This window comes from Oncorhynchus tshawytscha, linkage group LG11 (genome assembly GCF_018296145.1).
Source record: "Oncorhynchus tshawytscha isolate Ot180627B linkage group LG11, Otsh_v2.0, whole genome shotgun sequence".
NCBI lineage: Eukaryota > Metazoa > Chordata > Actinopteri > Salmoniformes > Salmonidae > Oncorhynchus > Oncorhynchus tshawytscha.
The window spans coordinates 28,898,072-28,925,911 of NC_056439.1; the positions used below are offsets into that span (position 1 = coordinate 28,898,072).

A 27,840-nucleotide genomic window follows, 5' to 3' on the forward strand; every position below is an offset into this window, starting at 1 on the left:
ATTAATATTTATTAATAATAAACATTTATTTCCTCACTACACGCAAATACAAGCGTTTTTGCATCTCACGGGTAGAAACGGGCCAGCTACATTGCCTGGTTGTAAGCAAACCACAATGTCCAGAATTCCTAGGGATTTCAGAATGTCCAGGACCGCCCGTGGAGGTGTGAGAAATATAAAAATGTCTGTTTTGTAGCCAGCACTTTCAGCCAGAGGATTTCTGACGGATCTGAAGTCTCAACTGATGGGGTTGCCATGTCGTCGAATGTTGAAAAGTGATGCTATTCTATCGATTTTCCCCTTCACTTCAAAGAGGGAGCTAACTGATCAGACCAACATCACCCGTGAAAAGAAGTCAAGCTGAGGTAACGCAGCTAATGTTACCAAGCTAACTGGTTAGCAAACAAATTTGTTTATCTAAACCAACATCTAGCTAGCTTTCATAATACACTGGCCAAACATTCCAAAGCATATCAATGTAATTAGGCAGCTGCTATCTGGCAATGTGATTTAACGTTGTAAGTTAATGTCAGCTTCCTTAGGTTAGGTAAGTGAACCATTAGCTAGATAAAGAACTTCCACAGAGCCTGACTTGACTGTGTTCTATTTAGAGTCCGATCCCATCAACATCTGCAAAGATATCAGCACCAGGAGCTAGTGTAAGTCTCCTCAAATCTAACTTAAATCTTTCCATGACTCCATGATGAGCAAAAAAATATACTGGAGCTAGGCATAAACTTGGTCCATGTCTTGTTATCATAGTTGGTATGTTTACAATGAGGCTACAACTTCTACTGTAGTTCTCTGTATTATTGTTCATGCAGGACTTGACTGACTGGTGTCTGTTGGGGGTGGGTGTGTAAAGGTTAGTATGCATGATCTATTGACGTGAGGGGGGTGGGTGGATGTAGTTCGTTGCTTTGCGTGTGTATTGATGGGGGAAAAGTAGTAAAATGTTGGTTAATCACTGACTACTGAGTGTCCTACCCACTAACCCTGCTACTGATGACAATAACATTGATACCAGCTTTAGTAGTACAGAACCTGTAGACCCATTTAGATTAAAGCTTTCGGCCTGGAATAAACTCAAGATCAACATCATCTTACTTTGAAACCAGCCAGGACAGCCAAAGGTATTTATAAAAGCACAATACCCTCTTGAGAAAACAAAATCACCAATACACTAAACTGTCTACAAAATTGTGCTTCTCAAACTTTTCTTATCCTTGCAGTCAGTTCTGTGGCAGGCGGGAGAGGGGCTGTTGGTATACTCTTCTAGCTTGTCTACTCAACAGCACAACTGTAGTTGCTTATACACAGCTAGACTGCCTACAAGTCAAGCAAAACGCATACCAGTCTACTGTGCCCTTATTTGTTTACAGACGAACATGGTCTATTGTATGGTTACACATCCTCATGATCAGTCTTCATGTCTTTCCAGGAGACTTGCAGTACACACAAATCTTCTAAAAGAGGTCGAAGCAGTGTGCGGTGAAGAAAGTGTACGAGAGGCTTGTCCACCTGGTTGTGGAGTGCAGAAAGGACCAGACAGTTCTCTACAAGGAGCCAGAGTCAAAGCCCCCCCCAAACCCAACATACCCAAAGCTTGCTAAAAACAGCTGCCATTACCCAACACAAGAAGAGGTTAACCATCTGAAGAAGATTCTGGAACTTGCCTGGAACATTCAACCAACATTGTGGTGTATATATTGCTAGCTGTCAGTGGTGATTTTAGCATGTTAAATCTTGGTGGGGCAAACAAATGTTTTTTTTATGCATGCCAGCAAAGCCACAACACAACGTCAAACAATACATTAGTTGCACTAGAGAGGACTAAGACTGAATCCTACTACACCGGCTCTGACGCTTGTCGGATGTGGCAGGGCTTGCAAACTATTACGGGCTACAAAGGGAAACCCAGCTGCGAGCTGCCCAGTGACGCGAGCCTACCAGCCTACTAATACCTTTTTATGCTCGCTTCAAGGCAAGCAACACTGAAGCATGCATGAGAGCACCAGCTGTTCTGGATGACTGTGTGATCACGCTCTCGGTAGCCGATGTGAGCTTTAAACAAGTCAACATTCACAAAGCCGTGGGGCCAGACGGATTACCAGGACGTGTACTCAAAGCATGTGCGGACCAACTGGCAAGTGTCTTCACTGTAATAGCTGCATGTTTCAAACAGACCACCATAGTCCCTGTGCCCAAGGAAGCGAAGGTAACATCCCTAAATGATTACCTCCTCGAAGCACTCACGTCGGTAGCCATGAAGTGCTTTGAAAGGCTGGTCATGGCTAACATCAACATGGCTCACATCAACACCATCATCACGGAAACCCTAGACCCATTCCAATTCACATACTTCCCCAACAGATGACGCAATCTCAAATCGCCATCATTGCCCTTTCCCACCTGGAAAAAGGAACACCTATGTGAGAATGCTGTTCATTGACTACAGCTCAGCGTTCAACACCATAGTGCCCAAAAATCTCATCACTAAGATAAGGACCCTGGGACTTAAACACCTCCCTCTGTAGCTGGATCCTGGACTTCCTGACGGGCCGTCCCCCAGGTGGTAGGGTGGGCAAATACACATCTGCCACGCTGATCCTCAACACTGGGGCCCCTCTACGGTGCGTGCTTAGTCTCCTCCTGTACTCCCTGTTCATCCACGACTGCATGGCCAAACACGACTCCAACACCACCATTAAGTTTGCTGACGACCCAACAGTGGTAGGCCTGTTCACAGACAACGATGAGACAGCCTATTTGGAGGAGGTCAGAGACCTTGCAGTGTGGTGCCAGGACAACAACCCCTCCCTCAATGTGAGAAAGACAAAGTTTTTTATCGTGGACTAAAGGAAAAGGCGGGCCGAACAGGCCCCCATTAACATCGACAGGGCTGTAGTGGAGAGGGTCGAGAGTTTCAAGTTCCTTGGTGTCCACATCACCAACAAACAATCATGGTCCATCATCAACCCAGAAAGGAAGATCACATCAGTGATTAGGCCTATGTGGTCTAAAAAGGAAGGAAAATACAATATCAACTATTTTCTACATTGTAGAATTATAGTGAATACCTAAACTATGAAATAACACATGAAATCATTTAGTAACCAAAAAAATGTTAAATCAAAAAATATTTGCACACTCTTGGCATTCTCTCAACCAGCTTCATGAGGTAGTCACTGCATTGCATTTCAATTAACAGGTGTGACTTGTTACAAGTTAATTTGTGGAATTTCTTTCCCTAGTACGTTTGTGCCAATCTGTTGTGTTGTGACAAGGTAGGGGTGGTATACAGAAGATATCCCTTTTTGGTAAAGACCAAGTCCATATTAGGGCAAGAACAGCTCAAATAAACAAAGAGAAACGACAGTCCATCATTCCTTTAAGACATGGTCAGTCAACCCGGAAAAATGTCAAACACTTTTAAAGTTTCTTCAAGTGCAGTCGTAAAAACCATCAAGCGCCTTGATGAAACTGGCTCTCATAAGGACTGCCACAGGAAAGGAAGAACCAGAGTTACCTCAGCTGTAGAGGATAAGTTCATTAGAGTTACCAGCCTCAGAATATGCAACCCAAATAAATGCTTCACGGGGTTCAAGTAACAGACACATCTCAACATCAACTGTTCAGAGGAGACTGCTTGAAATCAGGCCTTCATGGTCAGATTGCAAAGAAACCACTACTAAAGGACACCAATAAGGAGAAGAAACTTGCTTGGGCCAAGAAACATGAGCAATGGATATTAGGTTTAAATCTGTCCTTTGGTCTGATGAGTCCAAATTTGAGATTTTTGGTTCCAACCACCGTTGTAGGTGAGTGGATGATCTCGTGTGTTAAAAAAACCAAAACAACTTTAAACCTTTATTTAACTACGTCAGTTAAAAACCAATTCTTATTTACAATGACTGCCTAGGAACAGTGGGTTAACTGCCTTGTTCAGGAGCAAAACGACAGATTTTTACCTTGTCAGCTCGGGGATTCAATCTTGCAAACTTTCGGTTACTAGTCCAACGCTCCAACGACTAGGCTACCTGCCGCCCCGGTGGTTCCCACTGTGAAGCATGGAGGAGGAGGTGTGATGGTATGGGGCTGCTTTGCTGGTGACACTGTCAGTGATTTATTTAGTATTCAATGCACACTTGACCACCATGGCTGCCAGAGCATTCTCCAGCGACATGCTATCCCATCTGGTTTGCGCTTAGTGGGACAATAATTTGTTTTTCATATGTGGGAACACCTTTAAGACTGTTGGAAAGCTTTCCAGGTGAAGCTGGTTGAGAGAATGCCAAGAGTGTGCAAAGCTGTCATCAAGGCAAAGGGTGGCTACTTTGAAGAATAAAACATGTAACACTTTTCTTTGGCTACTAAATGATTCCATGTGTTATTTCATAGTTTGTCTTCACTATTATTCTACAATGTAGAAAATAGTAAAAAGCAAAACCTTTTTTGAGTAGGTCCCCCCCCAAACTTTTCACTGGTAGTGTGTGTGTGTGTGTGTATACACCGTTCCAGTATTCAGGGCAGAGCTCCACCTGTTTAGAAAAAAATATTTATAATTTTTTTGCTCAACAGGTGGAGCTCTGCCCTGAATGATGGGTCACCACTGGCTTTTGAACATATGTATATAATGGTGTTATTAAAAAACCAATCAAGTGCTGACTTCGACTTCTTTATCAATTCATTGTGATATTCATGAATTGTATTTGGATAAACTAGCTTCAGTCTTACACCAACTCCCTGCATCATTTGTTTTAGTGGTATCGTTTAAACAAATGTTGGCAAGTACACGTGTTTTAACAAAATGGTAGATTAGGGTTGATGGGAGTAAAATACATTTTGTCCGTAAATTGTATGTAGCATGTATAAGATGGAAGTAGAAGCCCAAGTGTTGTTGTCCATTAGTTTTATCCAATTAAGGGAGGGGTGGTAGGGCTAGGGGAACATAAAAGGAAAATATACTAAACAAATAGTGTGTATAGTGCCTTTGGAATGTATTCAAACCTATTGACTTTTTCCACATTGTGTTACGTTACAGCCTTATTTAAACATTCTTAAATTATATTTTTTTCCTCAATCTACACACAATACCCCATAATGACAAAGTGAAAACAGTTTGTTTGAAATTGTTGAAAATGTATTAAAAATAACATACCTTAATTACATAAATATTCAGACCTTTTGCTATGAGATTGGAAATTGAGCTCAGGTGCATCCTGTTTCCATTGATCATCCTTTATGTTTCTACAACTTCATTAACCTGTGGTTAATTCAATTGATTGGACATGATTTGGAAAGACACTCCTGTCTATATAAGGTCCCACAGTTGACAGTGCATGTCAGCAACAACATGTATTCAGCATTGAAGGTCCCCAAGAAGTGGCAGAACACTGGCCTCCATTATTCTTAAATGGAAGCTGTTTGGAACCACAAACTTTTCCAAGAGCTGGCCACCTGGCAAAATTGAGCAATCGGGGGAGAAAGGCCTTGGTCAGGGAGGTGACCAAGAACCCGATGCTCACTCTGACAGAGCTTCAGAGTTCTTCTGTGGAGATGGGAGAACATTCCAGAAGGACAACCATCTCTGCAGCACTCTACAAGTCAGGCCTTTATGGTACAGTGGCCAGACGGAAGGCACTCCTCAGTAAAGGCACATGACAGCCCGCTTGGCGTTTTCCAAAAGGCACCTAAGACACAGACCATGAGAAACAAGATTCTCTGGTCTGATGGGGTATTTCCTCCAGACGAGATGCTTGGAATTCAGGCCAAAGAGTTTCATCAGACTAGAGAATCTTGTTTCTCATGGTCTGAGAGTCCTTTAGGTGCCTTTTGTTAAACTCCAAGCGGAGTGCTCAGTTTGTTTTGCCGGCCAGCTCTAGGAAGAGAGCAGGTTCAGTCAACCAATGACGACACTGCAGGCGCGAAAAAATTTAAATACAGCCATAGTGCATAATTTTGTCTGAAACATCCTCTCATAAATATGTAGGGAGACTGAAAAAACACCCAAATAATGTCTAGCGGAGAAGTTTCTCTGATATGACCCATTTTATACATACAAATGTATAGGTAAATAACCAATCACCGCCATCCTTTAGGATCGCACATTCAGCAAGTCAGCAGCAGAGGGAGTTACCTTTTGAATCCATTTTCCACATTCACTGTGTTGGTGGTGCTCATCAATTGATCATACCTTCAGAATTACGAAAGAGCATACTCTGGATACACTGAAATGTGATGTACTTGTAGAGTATTTTGTGACAAACGATGTCTTAAAATAATCTAAATCTACAAGGGTAGTAATAAAATATGTTATGTTGGATAAATTCATGTGAAATATTTCATTTCAGGATCAAGACATACTCCATATTTTAGAGCACACTATAAGGACTATAATGACACCAAGATGCCTATCATGCACGGTTTACAGAGCCTAGGGTCTTACAGTAGATATGTCCAGGTCTAAAAAGGGCATAAAATGGCCACTCATCATTACATTTTTGTTGTTGATACAAATGTAAAAACCATGTCAAACAATCTTCCTCCCAATTAAGAATGAAAATTGAGGGCTTATTTGGCATGGAATTGCACTATAGACATTTGATGTACACATATTGTACTGAATCAAACGCTGCTGAATGTAGACACTTTGGTTCGCTCTTGTCTGTCTCTAGACCTGATCGGAGACTGGGCCAGTGACGGTGCCCCGGATATCTACTCTTTTGTCCCTTACGCCTGGAAGTTCAAGGTTGTCTTCCACCAGTTTGAGATGCTCTGGGCTGCCAACCAGCACAACTGGATCGACTGCTCCACTAAGCAACAGGAGAATGGTGAGACAGCTGTTGGAATTAAATGATGAACAAACTCAAGAATTCGCAAGGAGTGAACTTAACATTGTATGTAGTGAACATATACAATTTGCCTGCACTTTTGATGCACATAAGAATCAAAATGATTAACGATTTACTGATATTGTATAACCCTTTGTCTTTCAGTGTATCTGGCTGCTTGTGGGGAGACTTTGAACATTGATTTCACGTTGCCTTTTAATGAGTATGTCCCTACCACCTGCAATACAAGGTTCTGTCTGAGGGTGAGTACAGTAGCTAATAGCAGATGGAATTTTTAATGATTTCAAGATCATGTCATGTAAGGAGTACCCTTACAGTACTTCCCGATGTGGGCACGTATAAGTCTGTGTCTCTGTGTTAATCCCAGGCTGAAGACACAGACTTGCGGCTCTCCCTGCCAGACTGCCACCCCAGCAGGTACCCACTGCTCACCCTGGCCAAGGACTACCAGAATAGCAAGTTGCCACCTGACATGTGCATGCCTGGGGAGAGCCAGGGCCAGAGCCATGGCGGCCCTCCCAAACTCAACAAGTCCGGCTGGAGGAACATTACCCACGCAGAGTGAGTCAGACCCACTAACACTTTAATTAACGGTATTCCACCAGTATTTAGCCATCATTTACTAGGAAACTGTGTGGTAGAGGTGCTAGGGCTGTTGCGGTGATTGTATTACCGCCACACCAGCAGTCGGAAGTCATGACCACAGTAAACACAGTAATCTTTTATGTACTTTGGATACGCATTACTGGTACCCAACTCGCTAAGAATCCTCAGAGTGCTAATGGCCTCATACTCAGGGTTCTATTGTCCCTCTAACCACTCTGACAGCAATGCAAATGCAATTGAAAATCACATCAAACACTTATCAAAACAGTATGTTCTTTTAAAACTCACCTTACTGTGATTGATGAATTTGAAGAAAGAAGTTCAACAACAGGTTGAAACAGTGAAAAACATGGTTGTTTCAAAGCCTAACAACGAAATGGACATCGCTTTCTAAGGTGATGATTAATTCAAACCACCCATATGCATATTAGATCTTGTGCATAAATATAGGCCTATATATGAGCCCAAGCCCGAAAAAAAAACCTGAATTAAAATAATGATTGTGCCTTTATACAATACATAGCCTACTGCAAATTACACATGACAGAAAATGTTTTATAAACAAATACTGATTTAAGATAGTATCTTTGGTATATTAGCTTAAATTTAAACAAATTCAGATTTAACCTACAATTAGTGAAATTGTATTTGATTTTGAATAGCATAGTAATAGTTAAAAAAAAAAAAATTGTTTCATAATTAATATGAAAATATTTGTATTTTAGTATTGACTGACAGTGGTCTCAGGACAATTTGTGTTTGAAGAAGTCATCCATCTTGTTTTTAATATTTTTTATTTTATTTTGTATAGTGCAGTAGAGTTCTTAAGCTATTTAGAATGGTATCATGTTGGGGGTTAAGACAATGGGATGATTCTGTAAGGTGTTCCGGGAAAGCACATTTTTAGAAAGTGTCTCACTTTGACAATACTCACCCTTATAAAATAATGGCATGGGACTTTTAAGCAGATCTTGTCTGCTAAATGAACAAACCAACAGCCTATGGGCTGGCACATAGCCAGATAACATACCGTAGGCCAACTCATTTTCTGTTCTTCTGAAATACATTTTCTTTAGACCTAAAATAAATAATGGCGTTATTGTGATGGTGTATATTCAATTGATTTATAATAGTTTTTTAATGTAGATGTTCCAAAGCCGTGCATGCAGCTTGTATGCGTGGAGGCCTAGAGATGCTAAATGCGTTTATGTTAATTAACGGTCAATTACTGTGATACAATAACCGTCTGACAAAATTTCAACCACAGCCCTTTGTGGTGCTTGTTTCGCTGTATCCCAAAGAAATAAACAAGTAAATAATTATTACTATGTAATTACCATTTCACTATGCCATTTGTTCCTTGTGCTTCAGAGCTGGCTGGGTGGACTGTTGGACCGTCCCAAACTTCCTGCTCATCATTGATTACACCTGGCACCCCATCTACCCCCAGAAGGCAGACAAACAGCTCAAGCAGTCCTGTGAGCAGATTCCTAAGATGTTTAACTTCATTTGCGTTTATATGTTCCTGCTCTGTACTTCTACGTGAGTGTTTCTCTGTCCCTGCAGTGTCGGAGATGGAGGATGCCATGTTGTCGTCCTTACGCCCCCCTGAACACTCGTCTGTGCCCCACCCGCCACCACCTCGCAGCTCTGCCCACAACAGCAGGGTGACCACAGATCCCTCTGAGCTGCCCCCTGACAGGCTCCATGTGGAGATAGAGATGTCCCCCGACTCCCAGATCATCCTTTACGGGCCCCTGCTCAAGGCCCTCGTCTCCATCAAGGTACAGGCAGGGAGACAACATACAGCACAGGAAACTGTGCAGACTCATAGACATCCAGAAACCCCCTAGGGAGGGTAAATGTGAGATTTGAGGAAAACATTTGAGTAAATTGTACATTCTTCAAATCAAGGATTCAGCCCTTTGGTTAGAAAATGTCACAAGATTTAACCCTCCACACATCCCTCTCCCCCTTCTGTAGGAGAACTACTTTGGTGAGGACGACATGTACACAGACTTTGAGGAGGCGGTGTCCAGCCCTGTGCTGTCCTCCCTGTCCACCTCCTCCACCCTGGGTTGGTCTCCACTGGGCCTGGACGATGACGGGAGGGATGGTGCCACTCTCCACCCCCTGGCCCTGCGCCCCTGGGAAATCACCGTCCTCATCAACCTCTACAAGGTGCACGGACGCCTGCCCATGGTAAGTCCATCCCCACCTACCCCTGCAACAACCAGCAATCTTTATCAGCAACTAACACATTATGTTGTCTATCAGCACCACTTTGTACCAGTTGTACCAGTGCTGGAGATACCCCTTAACCCAGACATTCTTCTAACTCTCTCTCTCCACGTGTGTCTGGACAGCACTGCGGCAGCGACAGTCCTGAAGCCCCCTCGGGGTTCCTAGAGAAGCTGTGTTTTGAGATGAAAAAGGGCTACAAAGAGACCATGCTCCAGCTTGTGCTCTCACCGGCTCACATATTCATCAGTGACAACTACCAGGTGAGTCAATCATAATCGAAAGGAAAGGAGCTTTAGTGATACATTCATACAAGAGCCCTCACATTTCACTTCAAGGGGTGCACTTGTTCATGTTGACAAGGATTTAAAAGCACTGGATTGATGTAGACATGGCACAGAACATGGTTTATGATTGTATGCTTAGCAGTAGCCATGGGTTTGTTATTACTGGAGCCTCAGAGCTAAGAGATTTACCTGAAATGCCCTGGTTGGTAATCTCTTCCCTCATGCAATTATCTGCAGAACTGAGTTCTGCTGAGAATAATAGACTGCAACATTTTTGTTGTGGGTATGTGGCTCAATGTTTTGAGAGTACTGTGAATGTGGATCAACTGGCTGAAGATTTGAATTGCAAAGAATCAAATAGACACTTTTTACCTATTAGCAATGCACATCGCACAATACTACCATTTGACTGTCAAACTGTAGGAACTAACCATTCTAAGAGGTTGTTTTGTGCTTTCACAAGATTGTATGCATGTGATGGATGTATGATAGATGTGCATGCATAATGTCTGGATGTTTGTGTGATGTGTGTATATGCATATAGGAAGCTAATCCCACCTGTCTTTAGGCTCCAACAAGTTTATTATTATTACTAGCACTGTAATGCGATTAAAATAAGGAATAAAAATAATGGCATTGTTCACAATTTTTGAATTTGCTAAAATGTGCCAAAAACTACTTATAGGCAATCTGTTTTGATTGTAAGGGAAATAAACACTAAATACTCTTCATCAGAACCTTTTAATGGTATTTTCAACATAAACAACACAAAAGTCACTGACATACAATATAGCCAGTGGTGGAAGAAGTAAAGATACCTTAATAGAAAATGACTCAAGTAAAAGTCACCCAGTAAAATACTTGCGTTAAAGTCTAAAAGTATTTGGTTTTAAATATACTTAAGTAACAAAAATAAATGGAATTGCTAAAATGTACTTAAATATCAAAGTCAAAGTAAATGTATAAATAATTTCAAATTCCTTATATTAAGCAAACCAGATGGCACAATTTTCTCTTTTTTTTATTGATGGATAGCAGGGGCACACTCCAACACTCCAACATAATTTACAAACAAAGCATTTGTGTTTAGTGAGTCCGCCAGATCAGAGCCAGTAGGGTTGAATGACCAGGGATGTTCTCTTGATAAGTGTGTGAATTGGACCATTTTCCTGTCAATGTACTTTTTAGGTGTCAATGAAAATGTATGGAGTAAAAAGTACATTATTTTCTTTAGTTATGTAGTGAAGTAAAAGTTAGGTTTGGCAAAAATATTACAGATACCCCAAAAACGACTTAAGCAGTACCTTAAAGTATTTTTACTTAAGTACTTTACACCACAGCTATTAATGCTCCCAATGTTTAAGTAGGCCTAATCCATCTTGTTCTTGAAATTTAACACTTGCATGAACACACAAGTTGTTAAACATTCAGGGTTGACTTTAGGGAAAAAGGTTTTAAACCTGTCCAACATGGTTATCAATTCCACAGAAGACAATAACAACAGATCAACCAGGTCTGAGTTCATGTAATATATAAAACAGCTATTCGATCTAACCTAGGCTACTTATCCATGTTCTTCAACATGAACTAGTCACAAGCTGCTACTACTAAAAATGTGTGACCATTTGCTTAAATAGTTTGACCTGAGAATTACAACAAAAACATTAGCTAAATGGAATGGATATCCTGTTCTGATCAAAATCATTGTGGGAAATTAGAGTTGAATCAGCCATGGCACTGTAAACATTTTTTTGATTAGCTAGCTAGCTAACATTAGCATAACTAGCTAGCTGGTTCTGTACAAATTATGCTTTTCCTGTTATCTAAAGAGAGGCCTAGGAATGTATTTATGGTTGAACTTTCTATAAGTTTTCCTTCAAATAGTTGCTCAAAGCTGTGTGCATAGTGGATGTTTAAGCACCACAGTAGAGATAGAAAGCGCTACAGAGATGGAGTGCACACTGTAAGCAGCACAGAGCATGTTGTGTGTTGCACTTAAAAGTTTTTGTGTGGAAGCGCGTTCGCTTAAGCGTGTGTTGAAGAAATGGAGATGTGATTAATGCGTTAAGACGTTAACTTTGACAGCCCTAATTATTACCTGTATCCACACAGCGGCCCACATCTGATGGTGTTCTGAGGGACGGCCACCTGAGTCTGTCTGGTCTGCAGATGCGTGCCCACGCCATGTTCTCAGCCCAGGGCCTGCCTCTAGGCACAGACACCCTGGAGTACGCCTGGCTCATAGACATGCAAGCCGGGGCCCTCACTGGGAGAGTCACCATGCCACAGGTCTGTCTACACTGCTGTTCTCTCTGTGTGTGTCTGTGTGTATATCTAATGAATGTGTTGTTCCTCAGCTGGCCAGTGTGATGGAGTGGGGTGAGACGTACATGTTTCACGTCTTCTCCCGGGAGTTCCAGCTGGAACAGCCCAAGCCCTCTGTCATCTGCCAGCATGGGGTGGACCGCCGTGTGTGTGACTCCAAGGTAACACTTAGACACTTTCCCGTGCATGGAAATCACATACTAGAGAATCTGTAGTCTGCTGGTTTTCTATATTTGTGTAAAAAATATAAGACAGTAATAAACCAGTGTAACTATTCTGTTCTCTTCTCTTGTAGATGGCCTGCCTGCCTGGACACTGCCGGACTTCTGAGGAGCTCAAGTACACCATGACCCGTCTGGCTGTGGATGGGGCCGACCTCTTCATAGTGGAGCACAGCTGTGCAGCCAACATCAAGGTAATTCTTAAACTCCAGAACAAAATATTTAACGTTAGGGGGTACTTGACAGGACTCGACATTAACGATTATCCTCATGGCTGGGACAAGTAAAAAAATGTATTTAAATAAGTCAGACAAGAAGAATACAGATTTAAGTTGTCCAAATGGACAAGTAAAAAAATATCCCCCGAAAATCACAATATCAAACAATTACTCCAATCAGAATTGGATCAGAGAGACCAACATTGGATTAATATTCAAATAAATGTTTCATGTAGGCCTACATAAATAAAAAAGCTCACATGTCAAAGTGTAGGTGATATGCATATTAATTACAGCCACCTGTCCAAAGCGATGCTGACCTGGAGGCGGCAGAAAATGTAGCCAAAGGTTAATGAGACTTTTAATTACATAAATAATGTACCTTCAGAAAGTATTCATACACCTTGACTTATTCCACATAATTTTGTTACAGCCTAATTTCAAATTGGATTAAAAAAGATATATATATTTATGATCTCACCCATCTACAAAAAATACCCCATAATGACAAAGTGAAAACTTGTTTAGAGAAATTTTAGCAAATTTATTGAAAATTAAATACAGAAATATCTCATTTACATAAATATTAGGTTATTGTCCTGCTGAAAGGTTAATTAATTTCCCAGTGTCTGGTGGAAAGCAGACTGAACCACGTATTCCTCTAGGATTTGCATGTGCTTAACTCCATTCCGTTTAAAAAAAAAAAATCCTGATAAACTCCCCAGTACTTAACGATTACAAGCATACCCATAACATGATGCAGCCACCACTATACATGAAAATATGGATTGTGGTACTCAGTAATGTGTTGTGTTGGATTTGCCCCAAACATAGAACTTTGTATTCAGGACAAAAAGTTCATTGCTTTTTTCACATTTTTCACAGTATTACTTTAGTGCCTTGTTGCAAACAGGATGCATGTTTTAGATGATATATATATATTTTTTTACTCTTTCAATTAAGTTAATACTACAATGTTCTTCAATTTTCTATCACAGTTTAATTGTTTTAAAGTCACCATTGGCCTCATGGTGAAATCGCTGAGCGGTTTGCTTCCTCTCCCACAACTAAGTTAGGAAGAACGCCTGTATCTTTGTAGTGACTGGGTGTATTGATACAGCATCCAAAGTAGAATTAATAACTTCACCATGCTCAAAGGGATATTCAATGGCTGTTTTTTTAAACTAATATTTGCCCTTCTTTGTGAGGCATTGGAAAACCTTTTGTGGTCAAATCTTTATTTGAAATTCACTGCTCGACTGAGAGACCTGTATGTGTGGTGTACAGAGATGAGACGGTCATTCAAAAATTAGGTTAAACACTATTATTGCACACAGAGTGAGTCCATGCAACTTATTATGTTACTTGTTATCAAATATTTACTCCTGAACTTATTTAGACTTGCCATAAAAAAGGGGTTGAATACTTATTAACTCAAGACATTTCAGCTTTTCATTTTGAATCAATTTGTAAAAATGTCTTAAAACGTAATTCCATTTTGACATGGATATTGTGTGTAGGTCAGTAACAATTTAATCCAATTTAATAAATTTTTTATTTCGGCTAACGCAACAAAACAACAAAAGTCAAGGAGTGTGAATACTTTCTGAAGGCACTGTAAACACATTGAAACCAGCATTTTTCTCTTGTTCTATTGGTTTTCAAATCAACGTTATTTTATTGTCCGGCAGCCAAAGGAATAATCCTAGTCATATTAGTAACCCATGCTAGTTGATGCATCTTTAGGTTTCCCCTCTTTCTTTATTTCTAACTGATATTTTCATCTCTGTCACATGGATCCACTCACGCGTGCGGTGTGCTTTTGAGAACAGTGTTTTCCCGCTAATTGCATTTTGGAATATTTGCGCATAGCCTACAGCCATGTGCACATTGTTGAGCTTATATTATAAAGAAATAAAACTTTATCAACATCTTAAGCTAAACGGTCTGATCTGTTGCATCATTGCTTTAAAAATAAAACAAATTATGTGCACTGTTTGTATGGATCTGTCGTCCCAGACGTGTCCCAGAGTCTGTTTTGAACCGTATAAATATTTTTGATCATCCCAGGGATGACAGGACGCACTTAATTTCTAGCCCTGGAGGGAATTATTTTATAACGATGTAAAAAAAGTATTTGGTTGTAATTGTAATGTTGCAATGTTTTATAGGCTACCAAGGGTGGCCAACCATCCTCCAGGAGAGCCTTAAAGGGGCAGTGTTGTATTTTGAGACAGGTTTGAATATGCAAAGATGCCAATAGGAAGTGTGTAGCCTACATTTTTGTATATTTCTTTATGGTAAAAAAAAAGATAGTAATACATTTTATTTTGTAAAGTGGTTCCTTGAATCATAAAATGATGTAAAAATGTAAGCTTTTGGACAAGTAAAAAAATCTGTCCTACTTGTCCAGAGTGACGAGTGTCAAAAATGTTAGAAAGTTAATGTCAAGCCCTGCTTGAGGACAGGAGTTGAAAAACACTGCCTTCCCTTCACCTAGACCGGCGCCATCCGACTGGCCAACTGCAACCTTCACAATCAGGCGGTAGGAGAAGGGATCAGTGCTGTGGTTCAGGACGTAGAAATCCACCAGTACATTGAACAGCAGCAGCAACAGCCCCAGTCAGACGGGGTCCGACCAGGGCCCTCTCCAGGTCAGGGGTTAGGGCTGGGCCAGCCCCCTGTACTGCGGAGATCCTTCTGGTTGGAGGCTGGCTCGGTCAACTTTGCCCTGATCACAGCTGACGTGGCACTGGCTGCGGACCACCCAGCCAAGTACGAGGTGCAGAGGCGGTTCCTGGAGCTCCATGACGCTCACACCAAGAGGTAGGAATGGAGGAAGGAATGAATACACTTTATTGATCCCAAAGAAAATAGGGGGAAATGGATCCCTAGAGAAAATTGGTCTTGCCACCACCAGCAGCAGTCACAGACACAGAGACATGAGTGTGCTGTCTCTCTCTTTCCCTTCCTCCTCCTCCCAGTCTATGGTTCCTGTGGCCAGATGAGACAGGGCGTAACAAGCGAAGCAGGAATAAGTGTGGCTGCCTGGGGGGCTGTCGTTTCTACGGGGGTACCAACACAGGCCTGGACTTCTTCCATCTGGAGGAGAAGACCCCCTCGAGCTCTGCCTTCTCCTCCAGCGTTGAGTCAGACATTTGCTACGGCCAATCACTGCTGCAGCCTGGAGAGTGGATCGTCACCAGGGAGACAACCAAACTGTCCGATGGTACGGGAGTTATAATTTATTTATCAAACGGTACAGGATTATAGTTCATAGAGATTGTAGACCGATGCAGAGGTCATATCTGGGTTCACTGTGAAAATTGTTAAATGTCAAGGATGCTGTTCTGTTCCATTTCAGCTTTGATCTGTGTATCTGGAACACACGTAACCTACAGTAGTGTGTATTCCCTTCTATAGGTAAGGGTTTGGCGGTGATGAAGGACACCTGTACCCCCAGTCCGGCCCCGGATCCCGGAATGCGGGGTCAACGCCTGAGCCTTCAGGTGCCTCCGCGCTCCCACAGTTCGGCCTCCTCCTCTGAGGAAAATAGTTCCTCCAGCGCTGCATTGCCCCTACTGGCCGGGGAGAGGGACAGCCCGTCGCCCAGCACTGAGGAACGCATGTTCCCCATGAACGGCAAAAGCACTGCAGAGTGAGTAGCAGATGAGTGCTCCAGGGGTGCAACAGGCATACACAATGCTCGCACATATTCACAATTGACCAACAGCTCCCATACTAGCCCACGAAGAGTGAAGAAGCTGACTTTTTGTTGATTCCAAAGTGCATTATCTTGGTATTCTCAACCCCTTCTCCTTTCTACACAGTACTCTTACAGATGTTCCTGAGGGCTCCCCAATCTCTCCCAATAGTGCCCAGGAGCGCTCCTCCCTCCGCTCCCCTCTCCGCTCGCCCCTCAAGCGCCAGTCCTCCATGCAGTCTGCCCGGCTAGGCAGCACCAAGAGCCTGTCGGCGGCCGTCTTCACCGACAAGCCTCCGCCGCCCCTCGCTGGCGTCCAGTTCAGCAGCGAGGTCTCCCGTAGTGACGAGAATGCCCTGGACTCTCCGCGCCGGAGCTACAGCTCCTTCCCCTTCACGCCGTCCGCAGACTCCTGCACCTTCCACCAGTACCGCTCGGCAGACTCCAGCATGTCGGTGGCTGACAGCGAAGCTTACTTTTCAGCAGCAGAGGACTTTGAGCCCATCAGCAGTGCAGATGAGGGTCCAGGCACCTACCCTGGGAGGAAGAAGAGGAGGCAGCAGCAGCAGATGCAGTATCAGCCCCAGCAGCAGCCCTACCACATGGACCACTACAGGTTGGGACTGTAGCTGCTAAATGACTGCACCTCCTTTCCCGACCCTTCTCCCTCTTACCTAAGCACGTACTTTCTAAGAGAATGTGTTCTCAGTCAACTTACCTAGTAAAATAAAGGGAAACAACACATGCTTGCAGTATTTAAACCAATCTGTTGTGATTCCAGCCGCAGCTCCATCTACCACAGCGTGGAGGGCCCCCTCACCTATGTGTTGAACGGGGATCTCATCACAGAGCCCAGGCCTCTACCCATGCCCCCCATCCTGCCCCCGCTGCCAGCCCACCCCATCCCCAGCCACCAGTCGCAGGCCTCCTTTGTTTCGGCGCTGGGGTTGGAGGAGGAGGGCTCGGTGGAGGTGGAGAAGACCCCCGAGCCAGGCCTGGTGACACGACAGCCCCACGTCATGGCCTGCTACCAGAGTTACCTGGCCCACTACCAGGTAAGGCTGAGCCACATTATTAGATAGGAAAAGTAAGACGTATTGTACATACATTTGACACCCCTGTATAGGGAGGGTATATTACTGTTAACTTTCATATCAACTTAGTGAAGTTGAATTGAACCATATGGCCTATCCACTAGAAACTCATGGACAATATGGACACATACAGTTGAAGTCGGAAGTTTACCAACACTTAGGTTGGAGTCATTAAAACTTGTTTTTCAACCACTCCACAAATGTATTGTTAACAAACTATAGTTTTGGCAAGTCAGTTGTGTCATGCACCAAGTAGATGTCCTAAGTAATTTTTCCAACAATTGTTTACAGACAGATTATTTCACTTATAATACACTTTATCACAATTTCAGTGGGTCTGAAGTTTACATACACTAAGTTGACTGTGCCTTTAAACAGCTTGGAAAATTCCAGAAAATGATATCATGGCGTGTACCTGTGGATGTATTTCAAGGCCTACCTTCAAACTCGGTGCCTCTTTACTTGACATCATGGGAAATTCAAAAGAAATCGGCCAAGACCTCAGAAAAAAATTGTAGACCTCCACAAATCTGGCTCATCATTGGGAGCAATTTCCAAATTCCTGAAGGTACCACGTTCATCTGTACAAACAATACTACACAATTATAAACACCATGGGACCACGCAGCCGTCATAACGCTCAGGAAGGAGACGCGTTCTGTCTCCTAGAGATGAACGCACTTTGGTGTGAAAAGTGCAAATCAATCCCAGAACAACAGCAAAGGACCTTGTGAAGATGCTGGAGGAAACAGGTACAAAAGTATCTATATGCATAGTAAAATGAGTCCTATATTGACATAACCTGAAAGGCCGCTCAGCAAGGAAGAAGCCACTGCTCCAAAACCTCCATAAAAAGCCAGACTACGGATTGCAACTGCACATGGGGACAAAGATTGTACTTTTTGGAGAAATGTCCTCTGGTCTGGTGAAACAAAAAATAACTGTTTGGCCATAATGACCATCGTTATGTTTGGAGGAAAAAGGGGGAGGCTTGCAAGCCGAAGAACACCATCCCAACCGTGAAGCACAGGGGTGGCAGCATCATGTTGTGGTGGTGCTTTGCTACGAGAGGGACTGGTGCACTTCACAAAATAGATGGCTTCATGAGAAAGGAAAATTATGTAGATTATATTGAAGCAACATCTGAAGACATCAGTCAGGAAGTTAAACGCTTGGTCGCAAATGGGTCTTCCAAATGGACAATGACCCCAAGCATACTTCCAAAGTTGTGGCAAAATGGCTTAAGGACAACAAAGTCAAGGTATTGGAGTGGCCATCACAAAGCCCTGACCTCAATCCTATAGAAAATGTGTGGGCAGAACTGAAAAGGCGTGTGCGAGCAAGGAGGCCTTCAAACCTGACTCAGTTACACCAGCTCTGTCAGGAGGAATGGGACAAAATTCACCCAACTTATTGTGGGAAGCTTGTGGAAAGCTACCCGACACTTGCTACCAAGTACTAATTGAGTGTATGTAAACTTCTGACCCACTGGGAATGTGATGAAAGAAATAAAAAGCTGAAATAAATCATTCTCTCTACTATTGTGACATTTCACATTCTTAAAAAACATTCTTAAAATAAAGCGATGATCCCAACTGACATAAAACAGGGAATTTCATGTCAGGAATTGTGAAAAACTGAGTTGAAATGTATTTGGCTAAAGTGTATGTAAACTTCCGACTTCAACTGTATATAAAAAATGTATACTTCATATGAATACATTTTTAAAAAGTAATACCGAATTACCAAAGATTGGTAATTAACATGTAAGCTATGGCAAAGTTATCAGAAATGTGGGTAACTTTTGTAAATTACCAGTAGTTTTGCAAACCTACAACTGCATTGTTGTTTATCAGGGAGAATAGGGAATCATGACAGCTCTCTTCGTTACATCTTAAACCTTCTGACCGTCTTCTGAATACACCCCAGGTGTCTAACTGGTCTCAGAAGCAGCCCACCAATAAGAGGACCTCCAAGTCCTCACTACACCGCCCCCTGGACCTGGACACGCCCACCAGTGAGGAGAGTTCTGCCTCCTTCGACCAGCTCTCTGTTCCCAGCTTTAAGGTAAGAAACACATTCTATATAGACAGTGTGTGTTACTGTGTGTGTCTGTTCATCCGTGGAGTACCCTGAGGTCTTAACCATTTCTCTTATGTTGTAGGTGGTTAAACAAGGCCTCTCTGCCAGCTCTCTACTAGACAGAGGTCTTTCGTTGATGGGAGACACACACAAGTATTTCAAATTTATTTTGCTAGGCTTTGTTTGTGTGTGTGTCTATGTGTGTATGTGTGTGTGTGTGTGTGTGTGCGCGTGTGCGCATCATATACACTGAGTGTACAAAACATTAGGACCTCCTGCTCTTTCCATGACATAGACTGTCCAGGTGAAAGCTAGGATCCCTTATTGATGTCACCTGTTAAATCCACTTCAATCAGTGTACAGTGCGTTCAGAAAGTATTGAGACCCCTTCCCTTTTTTCCACATTTTGTTACGTTACAATCTCATTCTAAAATGTATAAAATATCTTATTTACAAAAGTATTCAGACCCTTTCCTATGAGACTTGAAATTGAGCTCAGGTGCATCCTGTTTCCATTTATTGTCCTTGGGATGTTTCTACTACTTGATTGGAGTCCACCTGTGGTAAATTCAATTGATTGGACACGATTTGGAAAGGCACACACCTGTCTATATAAGGTCCCACAGTTGACATTGCATGTCAAAGCAACAACCAAGCCATGATGTTGTCTGTACAGCCCCGAGACAGGATTCTGACGAGGTATAGATCTGGGGAATGGTAACAAAACATTTCTGCAGCATTGAAGGTCCCCAACAACACAGAGTCCTCCATCATTCTTAAATGGTAGAAGTTTTAAACCACCAAGTCTCTTTCTAGAGCTGGCCGCTCGGCCAAACTAAGCAATCGGCGGAGAAGAGACTTGGTCAGGGAGGTGACCAAGAACCTGATGGTCACTCTGACAGAGCTCCAGAGTTCCTCTGTGGAGATGGGAGAACCTTCCAGAAGGACAACCATCTCTGCAGCTCTCCACATGACAACCCACTGAGTTTCCCAAAATGCACCTAAAGACACTCAGACCATGAGAAACAAGATTGCCTGGTTGGATGAAACCAGGATTTAACTCTTGGCCTGAATGCTAAGCGTCACCTCTGGAGGAAACTAGGCACCATCCCTATGGCGGTGACAGCATCATGCTGTTGAGATTGTTTTTGCGGCAGGGACTGGAAGACTAGTCAGGATTGGGGGAAAAATAGACTGAGCAAAGTACAGAGAGATCCTTGTTGAAAACCTGCTCCAGACACCTCAGACTGGGGCGAAGGTTCACCATCCAACGGGACATCGACCCTAAGCACACCGCCAAGACAGGACAAGTCTTTGAATGTCCTTGAGTGGCCTAGCCAGAGTCTGTACTCGATCATCTCTGGAGAGACCTGAAAATAGCTGTGCAGCGATGCTCCCCATACATCCTGACAGAGCTTGCAAGGATCTACCCAAGAAGACTCGAGGCTGTAATCGCTGTCAAAGGTGCTTCAAGAAAGTTCTGAGTAAAGGGTCTGAATGCGTATGTAAATGTGATGGTTATACACTGCTCAAAAAAATAAAGGGAACACTAAAATAACACATCCTAGATCTGAATGAATGAAATATTTGTATTAAATACTTTTTTCTTTACATAGTTGAATGTGCTGACAACAAAATCACACAAAAATTATCAATGGAAATCAAATGTATCAACCCATGGAGGTCTGGATTTGCAGTCACACTCAAAATTAAAGTGGAAAACCACACTACATGCTGATCCAACTTTAAAACAAGTCAAAATGAGGCTCAGTAGTGTGTGTGGCCTCCACGTGCCTGTATGACCTCCCTACAACGCCTGGACATGCTCCTGATGAGGTGGCGGATGGTCTCCTGAGGGATCTCCTCCCAGACCTGGACTAAAGCATCCGCCAACTCCTGGACAGTCTGTGGTGCAACGTGGCGTTGGTGGATGGAGCGAGACATGATGTCCCAGATGTGCTCAATTGGATTCAGGTCTGGGGAACGGGCGGGCCAGTCCATAGCGTCAATGCCTTCCTCTTGCAGGAACTGCTGACACACTCCAGCCACATGAGGTCTAGCATTGTCTTGCATTAGGAGGAACCCAGGGCCAACCGCACCAGCATATGGTCTCACAAGGGGTCTGAGGATCTCATCTCGGTACCTAATGGCAGTCAGGCTACCTCTGGTGTGCACATGGAGGGCTGTGCGGCCCCCCAAAGAAATGCCACACCATGACTGACCCACCACCAAACCGGTCATGCTGGAGGATGTTGCAGGCAGCAGAACGTTCTCCACGGCGTCTCCAGACAGTCACGTCTGTCACATGTGCTCAGTGTGAACCTGCTTTCATCTGTGAAGAGCACAGGGCGCCAGTGGCGAATTTGCCAATCTTGGTGTTCTCTGGCAAATTAAAAACGTCCTGCACAGTGTTGGGCTGTAAGCACAACCCCCACCTGTGGACGTTGGGCCCTCATACCACCCTCATGGGGTCTGTTTCTGACCGTTTGAGCAGACACATGCACATTTGTGGCCTGCTGGAGGTCATTTTGCAGGGCTCTGGCAGTGCTCCTCCTTGCACAAAGGCGGAGGTAGCGGTCCTGCTGCTGGGTTGTTGCCCTCCTACGGCCTCCTCCACGTCTCCTGATGTACTGGCCTGTCTCCTGGTAGCGCCTCCATGCTCTAGACACTACGCTGACAGACACAGTAAACCTTCTTGCCACAGCTCGCATTGATGTGCCATCCTGGATGAACTGCACTACCTGAGCCACTTGTGTGGGTTGTAGACTGCGTCTCATGCTACCACTAGAGTGAAAGCACCGCCAGCATTCAAAAGTGACCAAAACATCAGCCAAGAAGCATAGGAACTGAGAAGTGGTCTGTGGTCACCACCTGCAGAACCACTCCTTATTGGGGGTGTCTTGCTAATTGCCTATAATTTCCACCTGTTGTCTATTCCATTTGCACAACAGCATGTGAAATTTATTGTCAATCAGTGTTGCTTCCTAAGTGGACAGTTTGATTTCACAGAAGTGTGATTGACTTGGAGTTACATTGTGTTGTTTAAGTGTTCACTTTATTTTATTGAGCAGTGTAGTTTATAAATTGTTTATAAATGAATGCCTGGCTGGGCTGATGAGACAGTGGATTGCACAGTCAGATGGAACAGAGTATATAGGCATTTTATTGTCATAGATTTAGCCTGTGGTAACTTGTGGAATAGGCACCGGCTAGAATTTGGTTTTAACCAATCAGAATTCAGGAATTAGACCCAGCTGTTGCACAAAGCTAGCTATGTCAGCCATTTGCTAGGCCATCAGAAGCATCTGCAATTCAACTGTATTAGGACAAAGTTTTGGAGTGGAATCAACCAATCACATTGACTTGTAATGGGTGGAACTGCTTTTACAAAAAAACGTATAGAAACTTCTGGCATCTCAAAGGCCAACAGGCCACTGTGCAATATCGAGCAGTAGTTTTCCCACGGTCTAGCTAGCTAGCTTTTGTTGTAGGCTAGTTTGTAGCGGCTGTAGCAGGTGTTATCAAAGAGGATGTTCTTGCTAATTTGTTAGGTTCTCCTTTTACAAGAATAACTTTCAACAAGAAGTTAGGTTTCAAAGGTTCATCTGTTGAGTGAAACTAGTTTTTATTGAAACTCGCATGCTGTTGTTAGCCATTAATAACTTAAGTGAGTGTGAAACTTATTTGCATTTAAACTGTAGTTCACTGGTTACTTTGTGTGCTAAACGTGAAATGTGTTTTGCCATGGGAAGTAATAGTTGTACATTTTGATTGGGAAATGCTTAGCCTAATGTTTGTGTTTTTGTATTCCTATGATTGGGACCTACTGGCTTATTATGTATGAGTGAATGGACTGCTAATGTTCTATTGGCCCTATGCAGTGGTAAAGGTGGGTCCTGTGTGAAAAATTCAATGTTTTCCTATCGATTTCAGATTTTCACTCTCAAAATAATAAGAAAAATGACAATGTGATGTTCTAAGTCCACAACAATGCTTTAACCACATCATGAAAAACATTGTTCCCAAGTCTGGGAACATTTAAAAAAATATATAGGGTGTCGTTGCCCTTTAATTCAATTGAGCAAAACAAATGCCCTCCCCATTGATACAACTCAGCATTATATAATTCTGTCAGGTAGGCCTACATTGCAGTGAACTTTTAACTGGAAAGGTTTTTTGGTTAAGCCTTTAGAAATTATCATGATGACTGAATTACGCATCTAACCAAGACCACGGAACAACTTTTTCAATACCTTGTTTACCTACCCATTGTTGCCTTAGTTGGCATTTACTGGTAGATATCAGGAGTTACTGATGTCATTCTTCTGTGAGCTGCTCAATGCGACAACCAGTTGAGAGCTGCACGCTCTTCCTGCCTGCAGATGATATTCCATTGACACTAGGCTATGTGTACTGCTCGCTTTGTGATTGTGTAGGCTAATTGGTGCATGATTTCACTATTATACTACAGTCGTGGCCAAAAGTTTTGAGAATGACACAAATATTAATTTTCACAAAGTCTGCTGCCTCAGTGTCTTTAGATATTTTTGTCAGATGTTACTATGGAATACTGAAGTATAATTACCAGCATTTCATAAGTGTCAAATGCTTTAACCTGTTGAGCATGTTGAGTCCCAATTGGGAACCAGCCCTCCCACCGTCAGCTGGAATGTGGCGCATGGAACGCAACAAATATTCTTAAAAATATTTAACCTCCACACATTAACAAGTCCAATAGCTCAAATGAAAGATAAACAACTTGTTTATCTAGCCAGCAAGTCAGATTTCTAAAATGTTTTACGGCGAAAACATAGCACATATTTATGTCAAACCACCACCGAAGACACACCGAAGACCAAGCTAATTTCCATAGCCAAATTCCACAAAATATGCAATCACCAAACGCAGGATTAAAAGAAAAATAATTGCACTAACCTTTTGAAATCTTTATCAGATGACAGTAATATAACATGTTACACAGTACATTTTTTTTTTTTCAATAATATGCTATATATATCCATAAATCTGTTTACAATGACGGCATGTTCAAAAAAATGCTACTCAAATGTCCGGAGAAATGACGATAGCTCCGCCATATGCCGTCAGCTAACATGGAATACACAACATAAACTTAGACTAAATATGCATGTTCTACATATATATAGAAAGATACACTTCTTCTAAATGCAATCGCTGTGTTACTTTTATTTTTAACGTTACAGATTTCGTTCACTAGGCTATAATATGAGTCGGCGCTCAGGAATTAGCATTTTGGCTCCTCTACTGGAGTCCACAGAAACCCATAATAAACACACAAATATTCCCTTACATTTGCTGTTCTTCCATCAGTAGACCTGGAAGGGTTTATACTTACCAAAAACAGCTTTAGTTTGGAAGTCTGTGTCTTTCGGTGATCAAACACGACACATTTCGGTTGAAATGCAGCCAAAAGTCAAGTGGGTGCGCACCAAAACGTCGAAATTACATATTATATGTCGACTAAACTTGTAAAACTATGTTCAGAACACAGCATTAGCATGTTATCTAGCTTCACAGCAATTCTCAGGACGAAGAGAAACACACGAGTCGTTTAATCAATCTTGGAACAAAGACAGAGCGCGCATGAGAGTAGCCTGTTTTCTCGCGTGACCGCAAGGTTTCGGCCCGACAAAACCCTCGTGAGCGCGTGATTCTCGCAATGAGAAGCCCCATTGAAAGCATTCATCGCGCTGAAGAGATAGAAACTGTTCCCAGGACTGTAAGTGCTTGGGAAGGGTGGGGGCGATGACGTCAAAGTTGGGCCAACTTTTATGATGACAAGAGAGAGTTTGGGAGAATGAGTGCCCTGAGAGTTCTGCTTTACATAGAGACATAATTTAAATGGTTTTAGAAGCTTTAGAGTGTTTTCTATTCAATAATAATTTTTATATGCATATATTAGCAATTTTTGACAGATTTTTTTTCTGTTTACTATGGGCACCCAATCACCCCAAAGGGGGCAGCAATCAGCCCTATTTGTCAGATGTTACTATGGAATACTGAAGTATAATTACCAGCATTTCATAAGTGTCAAATGCTTTAATTAACAATTACATGAAGCCATCCTGGCATGCTGTCAGTTAACTTCTGGGCCACATCCTGACTGATGCATCATCAATGCTTGGAGTTTGTCAGAATTTGTGGGTTTTTGTTTGTCCACCCACCTCTTGAGGATTGACCACACGTTCTCAATGGGATTAAGGTCTGGGGAGTTTCCTGGCCATGTGCCCAAAATATTGATGTTTTGTTCACCGACCACTTATCACTTTTGCCTAATGGCAAGGTGCTCCATCATGCTGGAAAAGGCATTGTTCATCACTAAACTGTTCCTGGATGGTTGGGAGAAGTTGCTTTTCCTGAGCAAGCCTTCTTCACAACAATTGAACCGCTCTCCTTTAAGTTCTTGATGATCTGATAAATGGTTGATTCAGGTGCAATCTTACTGGCAGCAATATCCTTGCCTGTGAAGCTCTTTTTGTGCAAAGCAATGATTTTGCAGGTAACCTTGCAAGTAACCATGGTTGACAGAGGAAGAACAATGATTCCAAGCACCACCCTCCCTTTGCAGCTTCCAGTCTGTTATTCAATCTCAATCAGCATGACAGAGTGATCTCCATCCTTGTCCTTGTCAACAATCACACCTGTGTTAACGAAAGAATCACTGACATGATGTCAGCTGGTCCTTTTGTGGCAGGGCTGAAATGCAGTGGAACTGTTTTTGGGGGATTCTGTTCATTTGCATGGCAAATATTGACTTTGCCATTAATAACATTGTGGAGTATATGCAAATTGCCATCATACAAATTGAGGCAGCAGACTTTGTGAAAAATAATATTTGTGTCATTCTCAACTTTTGGCCACGACTATACATAATGAATAAGTCGTATACCTCCATTACACTACTTTGATATGCAACAGTAGGGATTAAGAAGTGAGTATACACAATGCCCACTGAAAAACAAAGTGGGTATAAGGCCTATACCTGCATATATAGCCTCCACTACACCACTGACACTTTGTGTTTTACAAAATGTGCACTCTCTTACATGTGTGCTGGTATTACGATTGCTGTCCTTTCAGCATCACAAGCATGTCACACACTGAAGGCCTAGATCCAATAGGTTTGCCACTGCGCAAACATGTTTATTATAGATATAAAGACTGTTATAATTTCCCCCTGTCTCCCCTTACTAATAGTGAGCATGCAACTTTCCAACAATTTCCCGACTCTTCCCTACCAGCGAGTCAAGGAAATTCGGACAAAGTTTGAGGAAATTTTTCAATGAAAGTAAAGGACAGTAATGTTACGAGTAAAGTAGGAATCACAGGTTTCAATAGGCGATAAGATAAGTGAAAGTGAAAATGTATCCGACACCGAGACAAGACCGAGACACCGACACAAGACTGAGACACTCAATATGTGGTCTCCAGACTGGACTCTACAACACTGAACAAGGTAGTAGGTGCCAGGCGCACCTGTTTGAGTTAGTCAAGAACTGCAACACTGCTGGGTTTTTCACGCTCAACAGTTTCCCATGTGTATCAAGAATTGTGCACCACCCAAAGAACATCCAGCCAACTTGACACAGCTGTGGGAGGCATTGGAGTCAACATGGGTCAGCATCCCTGTTAAACACTTTCGACACATTGTAGAGTCCATGCCCCGATGAATTGACGCTGTTCTGAGGGCTAAAGGGGGTGCAACTCAATATTAGGAAGGTGTGCCTTATGTTGTTGCACACTCAGTGTATGTATGTCTGTTCCATATAATTACATATAGAACTAATTTAATAGAATCTCTATGGTCTGCTCTGTGTTTCTCACACACAGATCTGTAACTGCATCTCTCTCTATGTGACTATAGCCAACCGTACACTCCTCTGGATAAGAAGGCGATGGAGAACACAGACGACACCACCACTGAGGACTGGACCTTGGAGCAGCCCCTCTCCCAGACCAGAACCACCGCCATCGTGGAAGTGAAAGGGGCAATCAATGTGGTGCTCACCCCTCTAGTGGCTGAAGCTCTGGACAGGTAACATCAACTGGGTTTATATTAAGTTCTTGTATGCTATAGCCACCAAAGGCTTGTGTAAAAATACTGTTATAGGTAATCTTATAGACCAGCTCATCATAGAAAATTCTAAACATATTGCCTTTCCATCTGCAA

The 27,840-nt window shown here is 42.6% G+C and overlaps 1 protein-coding gene across 14 annotated transcripts in view; it reads left to right on the forward strand.

Annotated features, from left to right (window-relative positions):
- Positions 1 to 27,840, forward strand: part of LOC112261668 (transmembrane protein KIAA1109 homolog) — a 127,209-nt gene that overhangs the window by 31,548 nt on the left and 67,821 nt on the right. For all 14 annotated transcript variants that reach the window (XM_024437166.2, XM_024437168.2, XM_024437176.2 and 11 more), the window contains 18 exons: positions 6,678 to 6,833; positions 6,999 to 7,096; positions 7,222 to 7,415; positions 8,832 to 8,938; positions 9,027 to 9,244; positions 9,444 to 9,662; positions 9,827 to 9,964; positions 12,101 to 12,277; positions 12,346 to 12,474; positions 12,609 to 12,728; positions 15,253 to 15,578; positions 15,737 to 15,981; positions 16,176 to 16,410; positions 16,583 to 17,071; positions 17,237 to 17,510; positions 19,479 to 19,616; positions 19,714 to 19,784; positions 27,535 to 27,705. In XM_024437166.2, the coding sequence (XP_024292934.1) occupies positions 6,678 to 6,833; positions 6,999 to 7,096; positions 7,222 to 7,415; positions 8,832 to 8,938; positions 9,027 to 9,244; positions 9,444 to 9,662; positions 9,827 to 9,964; positions 12,101 to 12,277; positions 12,346 to 12,474; positions 12,609 to 12,728; positions 15,253 to 15,578; positions 15,737 to 15,981; positions 16,176 to 16,410; positions 16,583 to 17,071; positions 17,237 to 17,510; positions 19,479 to 19,616; positions 19,714 to 19,784; positions 27,535 to 27,705 (3,505 nt within the window). The remainder of the gene's footprint in view (positions 1 to 6,677; positions 6,834 to 6,998; positions 7,097 to 7,221; positions 7,416 to 8,831; positions 8,939 to 9,026; positions 9,245 to 9,443; positions 9,663 to 9,826; positions 9,965 to 12,100; positions 12,278 to 12,345; positions 12,475 to 12,608; positions 12,729 to 15,252; positions 15,579 to 15,736; positions 15,982 to 16,175; positions 16,411 to 16,582; positions 17,072 to 17,236; positions 17,511 to 19,478; positions 19,617 to 19,713; positions 19,785 to 27,534; positions 27,706 to 27,840) is intronic.